This window comes from Coffea eugenioides, chromosome 2 (assembly GCF_003713205.1).
Source record: "Coffea eugenioides isolate CCC68of chromosome 2, Ceug_1.0, whole genome shotgun sequence".
Taxonomy (NCBI): Eukaryota; Viridiplantae; Streptophyta; class Magnoliopsida; order Gentianales; family Rubiaceae; genus Coffea; species Coffea eugenioides.
Window position 1 is genome coordinate 30,541,745 of NC_040036.1, and position 17,947 is coordinate 30,559,691.

General features: G+C 32.4%; 1 protein-coding gene across 1 annotated transcript; it reads left to right on the forward strand.

Annotated features, from left to right (window-relative positions):
* The first annotated feature begins 3,421 nt into the window (after window positions 1-3,421).
* Window positions 3,422-10,482, forward strand: LOC113763700 (beta-glucosidase 13-like). Its single transcript, XM_027307600.1, has 13 exons — window positions 3,422-3,640; window positions 3,914-3,983; window positions 6,385-6,443; window positions 6,742-6,817; window positions 7,127-7,204; window positions 7,312-7,399; window positions 7,595-7,847; window positions 8,067-8,182; window positions 8,598-8,815; window positions 9,145-9,176; window positions 9,282-9,384; window positions 9,493-9,601; window positions 10,101-10,482. The coding sequence occupies exons 1-13, from the start codon at window positions 3,488-3,490 to the stop codon at window positions 10,276-10,278; spliced, it is 1,533 nt and encodes a 510-aa protein (XP_027163401.1). The 5' UTR covers window positions 3,422-3,487; the 3' UTR covers window positions 10,279-10,482.
* Window positions 10,483-17,947: the final 7,465 nt, after the last annotated feature.

The window sequence follows — 17,947 nt, forward strand, 5'->3', positions numbered from 1 at the left end:
ATGAGAACTTAATAAATTCCAGGCAAGCTTATTTATCAGATTTAAATATGCACCAAATGCATGATGAAAATCTTAGCTTCTATTTTAGTACAATAAGAAGCTATAAAAAGCAAGCAATCATTGAAACTCAATAGCTCTTATGATTTAAAATCAACTGGAATCATATTTCCCTTGAAGATCAGAACAATTTTATCTAGCACTCCTCTTGTTTTGAATATTGCACAGACCTCCCCTATTTTTGTTGTTTCGGTAACGAAACCTAATAAATAGCAGTAATTTTAATTATAATACCAAAACTACCCTTTTGCTAAAAAGGAACGAAAGAGGTGAAAAAAATAACCTACTGTAATGCCTGTCGAGTAGGTGGTACCGCCACCAACACCACTACTGCCAACTCTGTTACCTTGTTGCTACCATAATAATGGCAAACTACTAGCTAAAGTGGAAAAAAATGTAATAAATAAAAATTACTGCTATAAACTTTTTTTAAGCAACAGTTAATTTTCATTGATAAGAAAAAAAGATTACGCAAGGATCACTAACAAGGTGTTTCATTTCCTGTCTATTTAATATCCTCGGTTATAACAGTCTTTAACTGGTTTCGTCGGTTGATAGACTATTTTCTGTTGATGTATTCACATCGACTGTCAGCTATCAGGTTTCATGATAGGAAGAAACACTTCGAAAGAGTCCACCAAATAGTCTAATATGTAAGTTAGAAATTCAACTCTAATCCAAAAACTTAAATCATTAGGTCTTGGACCCTTACTTACATATTAACTGCTCTTTCTTCATCTCTTGAACCAATGTGGGGTATAATCGTTTGCTCATGAACCTAATATTTCGAAATATCCATATATTTTTTCTTATCATCATCTGCTTGGAAGAGAGTTGCATCTATTAATTAAGAGCATGGCCAAGCATACAGCAAGCATCAATCTCAACTGAGCTTTTAGTTGTGGAGACCCATCTCTCGGTGTGCTTTTAAAACTCATTAAATTGTTTCAATTTCCTGCATGATGCTTGAGAGATATTTCGTTCTTCTTCTCAGTTTCTAAGCATACATATCCTAAAGGATATTATTTACACGAGTTCCACATCAATTGCATTCAAGTCAATATCTTCTACACAATATTATGTCGTATTTTATGTTTTGCTTTCTAGATGTTCTGGTAAAGCAATTTGCCAAGGATCTTGCTCAATCTATAGCATTCAAGAGAAGTTGCAGCTGTATAGATGTGATGCAATGCCTTATCATTTTCTCTCCCTCTCTCTTCAATTATACGTCCCTTTGAATTTTGAGCATGAAATATGAGGACCAGAATTGAATGGTACTTAGATATTTTAGATTATTCAGCTTGTGACCTAGAATTGGGGTTACAGAAGATTGTACATTTCAGAGTTTGTAGTTAATAGCAATGCATCTTCTTCCATTGGTAATCTACATGTTTTTCTTTATTCAGCTAATGAGCTAGAGAGTGAAGTTTGACAAAATGTACATCTCAGCGTTTATTTTACCTAACACTTTCCATGCCAAGTTTTTCCAGTTAATGAAGGAAATTTCTAGGTCCTCGTAATTGAAAAACACAAACTGGCAAGTATTGGCCTATTGTGGTGTAGAAAAAGTAAAACTGGATCTGCCAAGTAGAAGGGACAAACAATATTGGAGTTTTGTGATTTAAAGACAAAGGAAAAAAGTGGGATTGGTAACTCTTAGAAAGCAAACAAAAAGCAAGAAAGAAATGTTGCCTGCCCAAGGAAGTAGGAATCAAGCAGTACCTGTGTGTGTGTGTATATATATATATATATATATATAGAGAGAGAGAGCAGAAAATGGTGTACCATACTAGCTAGCTGATTTTGTACTTTTTACAGCAAGTCCTTAAGAGGCCATTCATGATTCATCTAATAATTGAGAGAATGAATAGCAAAATCCTACCATATCTGCAGTCAATTACTTGACCAGGACATCTACAATTTTGTGTAAACTATTATTGACAATCCACCTTCTTCCACATGTATGTTAATCTGTGCATGATTCCACTGTCAAACTGGCCAAGTAGAATCCAATAATTCAATTGGTTGAAAAGTTTATTCTTGGTAAAGTAGGAACTGCCAGTAAACCTCTTCAGATGCATGATGTAAGTACGTAGAATTAATTCTTTTCGTAATTAAAGTAAAAGAAATTAGTTTTGCATTTATAAAAGTGTTAGAGACATCAGACAAGTACCATTGTAACTGTGCTTGACAAGAAAACTGCACCGCAGCATTAAACTTATTCTCACTCCTGACAATAATTTTCTTGATGAAGTAACACAATGTATATGAAGGTAAAAATGTTTAAATCGCCCATGCAAAACACGAGTTTTATTCCAGTATTTTGTGTATTCGAACACGAAAAGAATACGTCTTGTACATCACTCATTTTTGTTCAAGCTTTCCAGTTTTCACATCATCTTTGTATTACAAGACTACTAAATTTATTTCTTTTCCTTTTTGCATTAGGTATCCGTTAGTGTTTTAGTGACTTTAAATGCTGCTTCATTTTGCCCTAAGGCATTTGCACTTCAACTTCTGTTGTCTAAATGAAGAGTTTATTGGACTTTATCGATCAGAATCATGAAGCAGGTATACAAGCAAGCTGCCTACTAGATCTAGTGGTCAATTTCATGAATGTAAATACTATGACATTTTTAACAAATTATTCTCATCCTCTTTATCCGAGAACCTAAAAAATTTTAGAAGGTTCAGATTAAAAAAAAAAAAGAGAAAAACAAGAAGAAAAGAATTTAACATAATTGACATGGAATCACTATTAAGAAATTAATATAGGCTCACAATAATAATATCCTATTAGGATGTTAACAAAAACAAAACAAGAAAAAAATATCTATCTATAAGTTTTGCATCTTCAGCGTCTGCAAATTGAAATGTTTAAGTATGGGATAATTAATGACCTTGTGGATACAGATGCCTAGTGTCCGTAAGATTAATGACGAGAAAGAGAAACTTGTGGAATGGAAATCAAGAAATATATTGATTGATTTAATGGTGAGACAGTACATTTTTCTTAAAGCAAGTGGCAACACCATGTTATACTCATACACTTTGATTAGCCAGATTTAATGTCCACAGCCATCTAAAATCGCATGTAATTAAAAAAAATCCCGTGTAATTAATACCTATGGGTGATGGATACACTTCTCAAATGACAATTTCATCAGAAATAAATTCTGCAATGTGATTTTATCATTTTCATCATATTTAACACGTGAAGTCTCATTTTTTGACTAATCCTCAAGATAAGACTTTGAGAGCAATACAGATTCCCAACAGTCATTTTCATAGTTATTGGGAGTATTCAATAATGCTTTTAGACAATAAGAAAAAGATTTTTCTGCTAGCAATTCTCTTCTATAAATAGAGAACTCGCATGTTGCTATAGTGCAGTATAGATAGGGTGCATAGAAACATTAATTTAGCAGCAATGGTTGCAAGAAGCCTCCTCTTCGTCTTCCTCCTTGCTCATTATTTAGGTCATAGCTATGCAGCAACACCAAGTCATTATTCCAGACCTCCATTCAACAGAAGTAGTTTCCCAGATGACTTTCTTTTTGGAGCAGCTACTGCTGCTTATCAGGTATACACTGGTTAACCTAGACGCTTGGAAAGTAAAATGCATTTATTATGGTAGAAATGCCTATTCAAGAAACCAAATTTTCCCGACCCTTTTGCCCTTGGGTTCTGTTTCTAAGATTAATCCTTCATAAATTTTCTTTTCTTCTTTGACAAAACAGAAGCAGGGTTTTCTTGATGGCTACTGGCTATAATTTGAATTTTGTGTTCTAATAAGTTATACAAACTTGTCAAATTCTTTGTTTTTGTTTAAATCTTGTTTTTTTTTTTTAATCAGATTGAGGGAGGAGCTTATGAAGGAGGGAAGGGACCTAGTATATGGGACAATTTTACTCACACGCATCCAGGTTAAATCAACATCCATCTAATTTTTCCTGCATTCATCAATCTAGTTTTTAAAATTACCATGAAGCCCCAAGTTACTTGTTCATTGAACAGGTAATTCGTCAAGAACACAAGAATGTTAAGTCATATAGCTTAACAAAGGCATGAATGACCCTTGGAAGCAAACTAGAAAATATAGAAAATGACAAGGAATAGACTAATTTGCATTTAACTTTTACCACAATTCCACTTAAAAGAAAAAAAAATCCCAACTGTTTGATGGTAATCGATTAATCATGGTCACCAACCACAAATAATCACCAAGAAATTTGCAACTCTTGTCTCTCGCCCGTAACATTTATTGCCAATTTCTTCCGAAAAATTACTGGTGCAATAGCATGTAAAGAATAGTTTACCTATCATGGTAAGTCTAATTAATTATAACAAATGATAACTGACATTAATTAACTGTTCTGCATAGTTAATTCTGAAGCAAAATTTCACGTGCCATGATTGCCATCTTTATCACCGTCATACTTAGTGATTGTGACTATTTTGCTAGCAATGGAAAGGCCAATACGAGTACTACTCCCTTGATTTCTACCTTTCTTGTTGAAAATCAATTGACTCTTTTTAGCAGATAGGAAATTATTTAAAGGGATAATTTCAGATACCTCCCTTGAGGTTTCTAACAATTACACTTAAATTCCCTCTAAAATTAAAAAATACACTTACCTCCCCTATGTGATAGATGTAACAACATGTTAGCTCCAAAAGCCTCCTAATGACCAACTTGCCTTGAAAATGTTGTGGCTAATATTATTGCAAAAATGTGAGAAAAAAAATTGCCTACAACAATAATATTTTTTTTATTTGCTTCTTGGCGCAAGCATCTGCAAAAAAAAAATTTGATTTTGTCATTTCTCAACTGTTATGTTGAGAAGCAAAATTGATTTTATTATTCCTCAACTGCCATAGGGAGGAAGAATGCCAAGAGTTAAAAATAGCATTCATTTTTTTTTACACTTTATCCATCTTATATACTGCCAAAATAAAGCCGTTGCAACTTGTCCAACTCTTCTTGCTTTTAACAGTCAAAAGTGCAGAATTGTATATATATTCTTTGTTGTACTGACAGGATCCCTACTATTTTCATATTTTTTGCTCTTTTTTAATTAATTTTTATAAACAAAGTGGTAAATGTTTCGTTCAGAATATAAAGAGGGTAAAGTTGGCAAAAACTTGTATGTCAATACATTTTTTCCACTTTTTAAACTTTCTTTTAGTGACAGGGGGTGCAATATTTATCAAATATGTCCGTCAAAGGGAGGTGAGTGTAATTTTTAATTTTAGAGGATATTTAAGTGCAATTGTCAGAAACATCAAGGTAAGTATCTGAAATTATCCCTTATTTAAAAGCTTTTACAGCTGATTCAATAGTCAATATTGCCAGCATCAAGAACGGTTTTTTGAAAGGAGCGGCAGTGCCCACGTACATAATCCTTATTCAGTTGTTTTATAATACTTAAATTATTTTTTAAAGATTATTAACTCAAAAACAAACTTGCAAAAACAAATGTAAAATGTTTGATCTTGAAGAACTAGCATCAACTTTTGATACTTGTATTAGCATCTGACGAATCAGTATAACAAGAAATTTTTCCCTTACAAAATGGTTTTCTACGTAGATGAAAATCGGATAAACTGATCGACACGAACTTTCTTTTTTAAAAAATTATCTGAACAAAAAAAATTGTGCATTTTAGCAAAATTTTTAGGCAAGAAAATTGTCAGATTGAGACCATACCTTAACCTTAACAATGCCAGCCGGGCCAAAAAATTCTCATTTTAAAAGTGCTCGACCCGGCTGGATGATATTTCACTATTCAGTCAAGATTGTCCTCTGTTAGGACATCACTTTTTTTTTTTTGGTTTAAATTTCCCATATACTTCGATAGCTACATATATTAGCTACAAAACAATAAATCCTGAGCCCACCAGCCAGCTCCCTTTGTGCTTGTTTACAAATCACTAATTCATGCTAAGAAAGATTAATTTTTTCTTTTTCAATACTAGGAAAAAAATAATTATTACAAGATTGATGATAGAAGCAGTCCTTTGTTTCCTACCAGAATTATCCCTATAAAATCTAGTATAGAAATCTAATGTAAGTCTGATTGGCACATCAACTCTTAGAAGAAATTAAAGAATGAGTTACCTTAATAGTTTGTCATGACCATAATTTTTTCTTGCAACTAGCTATGTTTCTTGTCACAATCAAAAGATTGAATTCTTATAATTACAGCAATAGAGACATTCTTAAAAGGTCTAGACTGTCAAATTTCCTTTCTTTTTGACCAGCCTTTTATTGGTGACATTTGACAATCAATTTTTTTATTTGTCAATTTTCTTAAACATTTACAGAGAAAATATGGGATCATTCCAATGGAGATGTAGCTATCGATTTTTATCACCGCTATAAGGTGAGTACTTATTTCTTACTCTTTTTTTTTTTTTTTTAAACTCTTCTCTTATTGTTGCTCAAAAAGAGGAAGGAAAAAAGAAAAAAAATCTGTTTCTTTTTTCTAATGGATTAGCAGTGAGATACACACCAGGAGCACAGCTGCACTTACTTAAAAAAGGATATTCAAACAGAAATGCAGCTATTAACAGAAACTAAATGTTTGTGCAGCACTTTTTTTCTTTACAATTTTTTTTTTGTTTCTATCTCTATACTTTTCCATTTTTTTTAACGAAATAAATCATATGGTAATATTCCAGGAAGACATCCGTCTAGTCAAGAATATGGGCATGGACGCTTTTAGATTTTCCCTCGCGTGGACCAGAATTGTACCAAGTAAGAATTACCTTTCATGCATAATTATATTTTTTTAACCCTATCAGTCCTTGCACACTGTGAAGAAACCAGTCAATTACAAAATCTGCAGACAAGAAAAAAGTTTTTAATGAGAAGTAGAAGAGAGACATTTCAGTTGAAACAACAATTAATCATTATCACCTTTCGCTGTTCCCAAACTCTTGTACTACACATAAAAATATGAAGCAAGTAGAAATGCTATTACAAGAAAATCCCATGAGCTGGGAAGATAATTAATTAATCTTTGGTTTCTTGGTCTCAAACCAAGTTAAATTGTTTCTCTTGTAGCTGGGAAGATAAGCGAAGGCGTGAATCAAGAAGGTATCAAGTTCTACAATAACGTGATTAATGAAGTTATCGCACTGGGTAATCATTTTTACTTAGCCTGTACGATTTTCTCTTGTATTTTGCTTTTACCTAGTGGAATAACCTACAATATAACCAATCGATCATACCATCTATTCAATGTGCAGGATTAAAACCCTTTGTCACACTTTTTCATTGGGATACTCCCCAAGGTCTTGAAGATGAATATAAAGGATGGCTACATCCCCACATTGTGTAAGTTCTGATGTTATAGTTATAGGAGCCTCAAACATTAAAGCCATTATCAGAATCTGCAATGTGCATAGTACAGGGACCATTTCTGGTTGAAAACAGCAATAGATGCTTATCAGTACTAATTGGGACCATGTACGGGGACTACTTATTATGGATTTATACATTGATTTATTTGGGGACCATTTTAATTTTCAGGGAGGATTATAAAGACTACGTAGACATCTGCTTCAAAGAATTTGGCGATCGAGTGAAGCATTGGATTACCTTGAATGAGCCAATATCTTTTAGCATGTATGCATATACAACAGGGACATATGCACCTGGTCGATGCTCGGTTTATGCAGGAAATTGCACAAATGGAAATTCTGGAAAAGAGCCTTATATTGTAGCACACCACTTACTTCTTGCTCATGCTACTGCAGCTAAATTGTACAAGGAAAACTATCAGGTTAGAAATTCTATATTAACCAAAATCTTCACGCAACTACTTACCCAAAAAAAAAAAAAAAAAAAAAAATTCACCCAATTGCAAAATCTCCCCTGCCTCTCCCCGCTTCTTAAGTCCCATTCCTCCCCTGCTGAAAAAAAAAATTAAAAGAAAAATCATAAAAAAACTGCAAAAACCTATATTAGCTATTCATTTTCACCTATGTATGCATGTTTTCAGAAGTCTCAAAAAGGACAGATTGGAGTCACCTATGCAACTCATTGGTTTTTGCCAAAGATTAAGACACCAGAAGGCCTCAAGGCCCCATATAGGGCCCTTGATTTCATGTTAGGGTGGTAAGTGTTGGTTGTTTAAGTTTCATAATTGTGGTCCCATCTTCGACTAAGACTCATTCAATTACCTGTAAAGCCTTAAGTAGATGTCAGTTTAATTTTTAGTTTTCAGTATCTCATTAAAGTTGAAGTGTTGGTTCTCCTAATTGTCAATTTAATAATTGAAGCCCAGTTTTGCGGTTAGGATAATTCTAGTGTGTAAAATTTGAAATAATTAAACTTGTGATGACACTTAGAAATTTATATGCGGCAATTAATCTCCTTAAGTAGAATCATTCCAAGTTTTTTTTTTTCATGAGTATAATTATCTAAGTATATATGTACAGTAGAATCAGTTATAAGAATTTAAAAATTTCCCTTTGCAAATATGGTTTGCTTTTACAATTAATGTACCTTTGCAAAAATTGATGTTTTTCAGGTTTTTGCATCCAATTACATACGGAAATTACCCACCAAGCATGAGAACAATAATTGGGAATCGACTACCAACATTCACAGCAGCTCAATCCAAGATGCTAATTGAGTCAATTGACTTCTTAGGGATGAACTACTATACTTCCAATTACGCATCCCCTGCACTAACCTTCAACAGGGTTAACCTCAGCTACATGTCAGACAATCACCTCATTCTTTCAAGTAAGTGTGGGAAGGGACCCAAAAAAGAAGAAAATACTACATAGTATCAACAAAATGTTATTCATCACTAGGCCTTTTTTGGATATTAGACGTTTCAAATCATAATGAAAACAAATCAAAACTAGAATAAAAAACCAAGAAATGATTTCTTAGTTTCTCCTGTAAATACCGTCCCTCATTCTATTTTATTTGCATTTTGTTTAAGTACCATATAGAAAATTATTTCCTAATGTTTCATGTCCCTTTACTCTGATTAGATATTAAGTTCCAAATAGGGTCTTAACCCTTAAAGCTCTAAAAATTAATAATTTCTGTTTCATGTGTTTCAGCTGACATCGACGGAGTCCCTATTGGTCAACCGGTAAATTAATGCTATTGTTTTAATAAAATGTGCTTTTTATGATATGCTATTCTTTTGGACAATGCTATTTATTACTTGTTCGAATTTGATTATTAAATCCTGCAGACGGGGTTGAATTGGCTTTTCATATGTCCAAAAGGAATTCGGAGCCTTGTGCTTTACATAAAAGAAAAGTACAAGAATCCTCCCATTTTCATCACTGAAAATGGTAAAGCAATTAGATTAAAATTTTCACTTATTTATATCTATATAACATGAAAAATATATATATATATATATATATATTGATGTATGATTTGTGTTTCTCATGATAAAGGCTTGGCGGAGTCAAGAAATGATTCAATTCCTCGTGAAGTAGCCCTAAAGGATGTGATACGGATAAAGTATCATGAAAGCCATCTATGGTATCTCCAAAAGGCAATCAAGTGAGTGCTTTATTTTCTAATTTTTTTGTCTGGATGACATCTTTATCACAACCCTTCAATTAAGAAAAATAAAATCACTGATGCCATAAAATTTATCTTTTTGTAATGTAAAATAAATTTCATTCAAGTCAATACCGCAAAATTCTGAATGTATACATGTTCCAGTTGAATGCCATGACCATAAAGAAAGATCGTCAGGTTTGGTCTTACCAGATGAATTGATTAAACATAAAAAATCCATTTCTCGTTAATTGGTTGTCTACTTAAATCCAGTTTCGTTCTGAAACAAAAAAAAAAATCCGGCTTGATTTGATTTTACGTTCTAAAATACATGGCTTTAGGATTAAACCGTGGAACAAGAACTGTATTAATATAAAGTTGGTCAAGTTCAATTTGTTAACCTCGATGAGAAAAATCAGAGGACTCGAAGACAAATGTTATAAACTTTTACTTTTAAGAAAAATTAGACTTATTTAAAGGCTGCCCTATTTATATGCAGGGAAGGAGCAAATGTAAAGGGATATTTTGCTTGGTCTTTCATTGATGATTATGAATGGGATGCTGGCTTCACTCTCAGATTTGGCCTCAACTATGTGGATTACAAAGAAGGAATGAAGCGATTTCCTAAGCTTTCTGCTCTTTGGTTTAAGAAATTTCTTCGAAAACCATCTAAATAGGCGCGGCCAATCTTGTTTATGTGTTAGTAGGCTTAGTTTTAATGCTGGTCACATAATTATGTATGCATATGCAATAATCTATGTGTCTATGCATACACAATTACCTATGTACCCCAAGAAGAATAATAATCTGATTTTCAGAAATTTTGATTTTTGAGGTATAAAATGTGTTCATTTGCTGTGAAGAATATATTTTTATGGTTATATTGAAGTCTTTTACTGCCAATGGAGAATATACTGTTCTGTTTGGTTGGTATGATTTGCAAAACATAATTTTCAAATATTATTCAACTCGTATCATAGACACGATTTTCATCTATTTTTTATTTCGTATATATCATATTATAAAAAGTGCTACAATGTTATATATTTTTTGATAGAAAATATTATTTCATTCAAACAAATCTGCACTAATGACAGAAAATAAATCAAACAAACGTGACACAGATACATATAGATATGAAATCAATAGATATACTAGATCTAAGAAAACAATATAAATAAAGATAAAATTGATATTGCTATATATCTTCCATTCGGATAAATCATTGTAGTCCAATACATCAGTGCATGTCCGCTGACAATCAAATTTGTTTAAAACAGATTCAAGTTCAAAGAGAAATTTAGATCTAACAATAATAGAAAAATTGCAAATAAATCTACAAAATTTCAAATTTCACAAAGATAAAAACTTAAAAAACTCTTATAAAGAAAAACCCAGAAAAGAATAAAACTCTTACTAGAACAATCTAGGAGAGAAGGTAAACCCTCACTAGGAAATCCTATGAGAAAAGAATCACCCATTAGGAAATCTTAGGAGAGAATTTATTTAAATAAAATAAACTAAAAACTATAAAGAGTACATCCTCCCGTGAGGAAAGACCAGATTTGGTCTCTTTGCCATGGAAGAGATGAAAAAGATTTTGATGGAAGAGTTCTAGAGAAAAGGGTTTTAGAAAGAGAAGAGAATGTGTTTTCTAATGTTAATTCATGCTATTTTAAATATATATATATATAGTTTTTAAATAATCTCCTATCCAAACAACCCCACTTAATATGACTTGCTAGGCTAAGGTTGAATAATTCTTAGCCATTTAGTGCACATATATTCCATGTCGTAATGTATTTTGTATGGTTCCATCTAAGATGGAATTATATCTTCTCGGTTTTTAGGAGCGTCAGATTGATCACATATGATTTTGCATTAACATTAAGGGCTAGATGTTTGCCAACACACCATCCTAATTAATTTCATTGTTAAATCCATGTAATTTCAATCCCATTACCAGTAAATGGTGAATAAAATATCCAAATAGAACTACAAAACTTTAAATTCTCTTTTAAGTATTAATCCAATCTGTAAACGTAATCTAGAATAACTTGTTCCAAAGATCCCTTTTTTTTTTTCTAATTAGAAAATGAGGTTTTATCTAATTACTACCTTTGATGGAGAGGTCCAATACTGATACAGGTGTATCTTAAGTTGTATTTCTTTCTTTCTTTCTTTTTCATATTTTCTTTTTCTGTACTGTTGACTATTGTAATTAGGGGTGCAAATGAATCAAGTTTTGATCTAATCGAACCGAGTTTCAACTTAGTTTTATGAAACTCAAACTCGAGCTCTCAATGTAAAACTCAAACTCGAGTTTAAAAAAATAAAAAAAAATAATTATTTTATTTTTAAAAATAAATAAAATAATAATTTTTCTTAACAAATAATAAAATATTAGAGATATATATGTAATTTTACTATTAAAATAAAAATAAAAAAATATAATCAAACTGGCTCGCAAGGTAATGAGTTGTGTATATTTAAGTTCGAATTTAACTTGATCAGCTCGACCTCGAACTCGCTTACAAGCGACTCGATTTGTTTGCAACTCTAATTTCAGTCACATTTTCTTTTTCTGTCAACTTACCATAATACCATTACCAAGTACAAAAAGAAGTTGAGTTAGGGCTCTAAGCCCAATAAGGTTAAAGAGTCAAGCTCGATGAATAATGTTGAATGCCTAAATGGGTGTCTTTTGGGTCGAAGGTGTCCTCTTTTATTTGGGCCATCTTCGGCTTAGCAAAACAACGTTGCATGGTTGTAATTGAAGTTCCACTTACACTGCGCTGTACTCTGAAGTCTAAATAATTGTGTTTTTTTTTAAAAAAGAATCTGAACAATTAGTTTTTTTTTCCTTTTTTGTATAGTGCAAGTGGAAGGAATCGAACTCGAGACATTTCACTTACACTCCTTCTTGTCGAACCACTCAATGCATCTCTTAGCAATCTGAACAATTGGTTTGATTGACATAACAATGACAATTTCCTAAAATTGGCAGAAATCCTATTGTTGAATCTTGCTGTTTTCTCCATTCATTGTGTGAGAGGATGATTGGAAATAAGAACAAGTATCATGCATGAGATTAGGGCTAAGCTATTACATGCCTCCTTACGAGGTAAACAAACTATACATAACGTTTGGGAACTAGTATGGTGTTACATTTTTGTCGTCCTTTTGAGTAACATTTTTATCCTTGCCTTAAAAGGAAAAAATGGTCCAATCATATTCCAATCATATTCTTTTTTGTTTTATTAGAAACTTTAAATTATGTTGATAACTACCTATAATTGTAGGTAACTAGGAAGTGTCTATGCTCTCTCTCTCTCTCACGCACAATATGAATAATTATTAAAAAATATATATATAATTCTCACTATTTGTAGACATATAGGGTGTGCCTTGGATCACTAATAATAATATAAAATGGCGACCTAATGGTAATAAAAAAAAGTTGTCATTTTACGTATATGCTACTTATTTTACCATTGGATGATTTACCAATAAAAAATTACCATAACCCCTGACATTCAAAAATAAATAAATAAATAAAAGAAGAAGAGTAAATTTTATATACATTGATAGTGTATATATTATCACTGTTTGATTCATGACATGTGTGCAAAAGTTGAATTTCAAATTCAAATTTTGTATAGTTGTTATTCATCAAACGCTGATAGTATATACACTGTTAGTATAGGAAAGATTAATCCAAACTATTTATTACAAAAAAAAACCTCACGCATTCCTTAGAGAACCACAAAATTACCCATTTAACATTCATGTGGACTTTCCTTCTGTTTGAGATGATACTGTGTCTTTCAAAAAGAAAAAATACCAAATAAAAAGTTATCTGGCGCTAGAATTAATTTCACAGCGGCAAGAGTTTTAACATTTGCTAATTTAAAAAAGTGTTTCTCATGAGGTTTCTAATAATTGCAACCACAGCATTTGTTATCAAAATATACTTTATAGGGGAAGAATATGTAATTTTTCAAAACTCAAGAGAGGTGATTGCAATTGTCAAAAACCTCAAAGGAGGTTTCTAAAATTATCCCTTAAATAATACATAGTGGGCTTATGTATAAATTTCTAAACTATAAAGGAGTTATATAGTAAAATATCAAATCATGTGAGGATAAACAATAATTTATCCTAATACATATGTCAATGATGGCATCCTATTCTTGGCTCTTCTCTTGTCCTTGAGCGGACTTTCATTTGGTGTAGCACCCAAAAATATTTCGACTCTCAATCGCAAAAGTTTCCCTCAGGATTTCATATTTGGAGCAGCTTCTGCTGCCAGTCAGGTAGAGACTACAAACTTGCAACTTTAATTTTTGGTCACATTTTAGATATACTGTATGTGAAATTTTAATGTCTTTTATCCTATTGCAGTATGAAAGAGCAGCATTCGAAGATGGAAGGGAACCGAGCATATGGGGTACCTTCAATCACCAATATCCAACTACGAAATTGGAAATTTTTGAAAAAAATACTTTGTTTTACTTAACGAGGATTGTTATTACAGGAAGTCACTCAACATAATTAAATGAAAATAATGACAATGAATTAACATTACGTTGATTTTTGTAAAATTTGTTCTCATTTTTAACGTTGCAGATAAAATAGCAAATCATTGCAACGGTGATGTAGCTGATGATTTTTATCATCGTTACAAGGTATGGTATACTAAATTCCTTCACAATGACAATTCGACAATAATGTAAAAAATCACTTTGTTACTTAAAAACTTGCACTTGAGTTGAAAAGGCAATGGTGACATGCAGGGAGACATAAAATTGATGAAATTCTTAGGCTGGAATGGTTTCAGATTTCCATCTCATGGCCAAGGGTTATACCTCGTAGGATTCCTCTTTTATTTTTCTCATTATTAATTAAACATTCACGACACACATTCCTATTTATACGATTTGATGCGTTATTTTTTTAAATTGGCTTAATTAACAATCTTACAGAAATCAATTCGGAATGCTTTTTTAATAGGTGTATCAATACTTTGTAAAATATTAATTGGTGAATGTAATTCACAATTCTCCCAGATGGGAAGCCAAGTAAAGGTATGAACAACGCTGGCATTGCCTTTTACAACGATCTCATCAATGAGCTACTTGCAAACGGTCAGAATGCTCAATTTAATTAACAGTCTTCCACTGGGATGTTCCTCAAACTTTGGAAGATGAGTGTGGTGGTGGATTTCTGAGCCCACGCATTGTGTAAGTGATCTTCATTTATCATGATCATCACATACTTTGTTAATGTAACTGATTGAAGACGAATTTTTTTTATCTATTTATTTTGCAGGGATGACTTTGTAGATTTTGCAGAACTTCGTTTCAAGGAATTTGGTGATGGAGTCAAGCATTGGGCTACTATTAATTAGCCATTGATATTTGGTGTATATGGTTAGAAATGTCAAAATGGGTGATTTGGGCAGATTTGAGCGGATCATAACTGGATAATAGGTATAATTAGATCAATCCATTTATACCTATTTAAATAAAGTACCCATTTATATCCATTTAATGAATGCATATGGTATACCCAATTATCAATTTATAAGCAACTTATAGTTCTTCTTTTTCTTTTTTCTTTTTGCTTTTTAGTTTTTTGCATTCGTTGTTTGATAAAAAATAATGGTATTTTATTATTATTAGATTGATATGAAATTTAAATTTATTTGTTTAACACTCACTAAAAGTTGAGTTTAAATATATAATTATTTTTAAATAAGTATAAATAGGTGAGTCAAATTGACGTATTACTCACCAATAAAATGACTTTAATTGGGTACCCATTTGAATCCATTCAAAATTAGTGGGCAAATTATTGATGTATAAATTTGGATGAATCAACGTAATTGAATTGTGATTGACACTTTATATATTGCTATGGCGTGGGCATTTCAGCCCCCGGATGGTGCTCAGCTTGGAGGAAAAATGACTGCCCAGCTGGCAACTCCGCAACCGAGCCTTGGTTGCCCACAATATTCTCCTTTCCCATGCAGCAATTTCTAATCTGTATAGGGAGAAGTGCAAGGTGACCACTATCTTGTTCACTTTAAATGGGGGCAAATGATCCAAATAGTCATTCTTCTTTTTAACTGAACAACATTTATTCTTCTTTAATTTGTCAACATTCTTCCGAAAAAGAAAAGGTCAACATTATTATGTATTTCTCAAATATTTATTTTAGAAACTCTTGCTTTACATTTGGAAAAGATTCAGATATCGTAAATATTTTGACAGTGAGGGCGTCAATGCGAAGGGCTTCTTTCCTTGGACAATCATGGACACTTGGGAATGGAGTTGAGGTTTCACAGCAAAATTTGGTCTGATCTTTGTTGACTTAAAAAGGTGATTGAAGAGATGGCCCAAACTTTCAGCTCTCTGGTTCGAGAAATTCCTCGAGTTCTAATTAGAGAGGAGCATATACATATACAACGCTACAATGATACCTCTGGATATAGGATATGTTGGAGCATCAATATTATTGTTATTTTATATTCGTTTTTTAAATCTGTTGATTTCAGAACTATATGTTTTTATGTCATGTTTGATTTAATGTAGTTTCTGTCATCAGTGCAGATTTATTGAATGCAATGATTTGTTCTATAAAAAGAATGGATAATTTCAAAAACCTCTCCTAAGGTTTCTAACAATTACACTGAACTCTCTTGAGGTTTTCAATATTACACTTACATTCCTTGATAATAGATAATGGCTATAATAACCTTCATAATTTTTCAAAAGACAAGCAATTGATATAAAAGGGAAGAGATAACAGAAAAAAGGAAAATTGTTAGGAGGGTAAGAACCCTTTTGATGAAGAATTGTTGAATTGGAAGTTACCATGTCCCTTACTGACACGAGCACGTCATGTCAGTCAGTCCACTCCAGGGTTAAAGAAAGAACTCTCCAGATGAGTTGACGCGGGTACGTAATGATGATAGGAACCCTTTTGATAAAGAATTTGGGAATTGTACATTATCACACGCCCTGTTAACGAGGACGCGTCATGTCGGGAAGACATCTAGTAATCATCAAAAACAGAAAATTAAACCAAAAATTTATGAAAACGCTAAGAGAAATATATTGAAACAATCAAATAGAATTTAACAAATAACAAAAATAAATTGGGTTGCCTCCCAATAAGCGCCTTTCTTTAACGTCTTTGGTTAGACGTTAAGCATCACTTCTCAATCTGGATGTAATTCAAATTTTCTTGCAATCGATGGCATTCCTCCAGGATCCAAATAACTATTGAGTGCAACCATCTTCTTTAATTTTCTACTCATTTTCACCTCATAAATTGCTTTCATCCCATGATACTTGTTCACAGCAAATTTGAATTTATCCCTACAATCAAATTCAAAAAATTCTTACATAGAGGGATTAGTAGCATGAGAGACAAACACAGAATGAGAAGTAATAGGATGTTTCATTGTATCAAAAATATTAAAGTAGACTATTTTTCCATCAAATTTCATTGTGAGAGTACCCTTACTAACATCAATCTTAGTTTGGGCAGTACTCAAGGAAGACCTTTCTAATATAATAGGCGATGGATTTGGAGCACTTCTATTATCCATATAAAGCACATAAAAATCAGCAGGAAAAATTAATCCATCTATTTGCACTAAAACATTCTCAATTACCCTATTCGGATAAGCAAATGTACAATCAGCCAATTGAATTATTATCCCTGTTTCTTTCAAAGGTCCTAAATTTAGGGAATCATAAATTGATTTAGGCATCACGTTAATAGAATCCCCTAAATCTAACATAGCATTTTTTATCTTAGAATGTCCAATCTTACAGTGGATAGTAAACATACCTGGATCCCTACATTTAGGTGGTAGTTTTCTTTGTAAAATCGCTGAGATGTTCTCACTTACCACAATTTGCTCATCCCCTCTAAATTTCGTTTTCTTGACGTACAAATTCTTCAAAAATTTAGCGTATTTTGGCACTTGCTTGATCGCGTCCAATAAAGGGATATTGATTGCCACCTTTCAAAACACCTTTAGAATCTCCTTTTCCTTAGTTTGCTTCTTTGGTTTCTCTAATTTGTCTAATAAAAGATGTTAACTCGGATAACTATTGTTGGATAGAGGATGTTTCTACCTTATTCACTTTATGTATTGGGACATCCTCTCTTGTATCGAACTGCTGCGAGTTTTCGGTCATCCTTTCAATCAACTCCCATGCTTCTCGAGGAGTCTTGTTCGCCAATGCCCCTCCACTTGCAGTATCAATAATACTCCTATCTCTAAAAAGTAACCCCTCGTAAAAGTACTGGATGAGCAATTGTTCGCTT

Bases quoted from the DNA above. Each gene is read 5' to 3' on its own strand.
- LOC113763700 (XM_027307600.1), top strand. From the start codon at position 3,488: ATGGTTGCAAGAAGCCTCCTCTTCGTCTTCCTCCTTGCTCATTATTTA. The intron at 7,205-7,311 runs GTAATCATTTTT...TTCAATGTGCAG, and splicing joins TAATGAAGTTATCGCACTGG to GATTAAAACCCTTTGTCACA. The intron at 9,385-9,492 runs GTAAAGCAATTA...CTCATGATAAAG, and splicing joins CATTTTCATCACTGAAAATG to GCTTGGCGGAGTCAAGAAAT.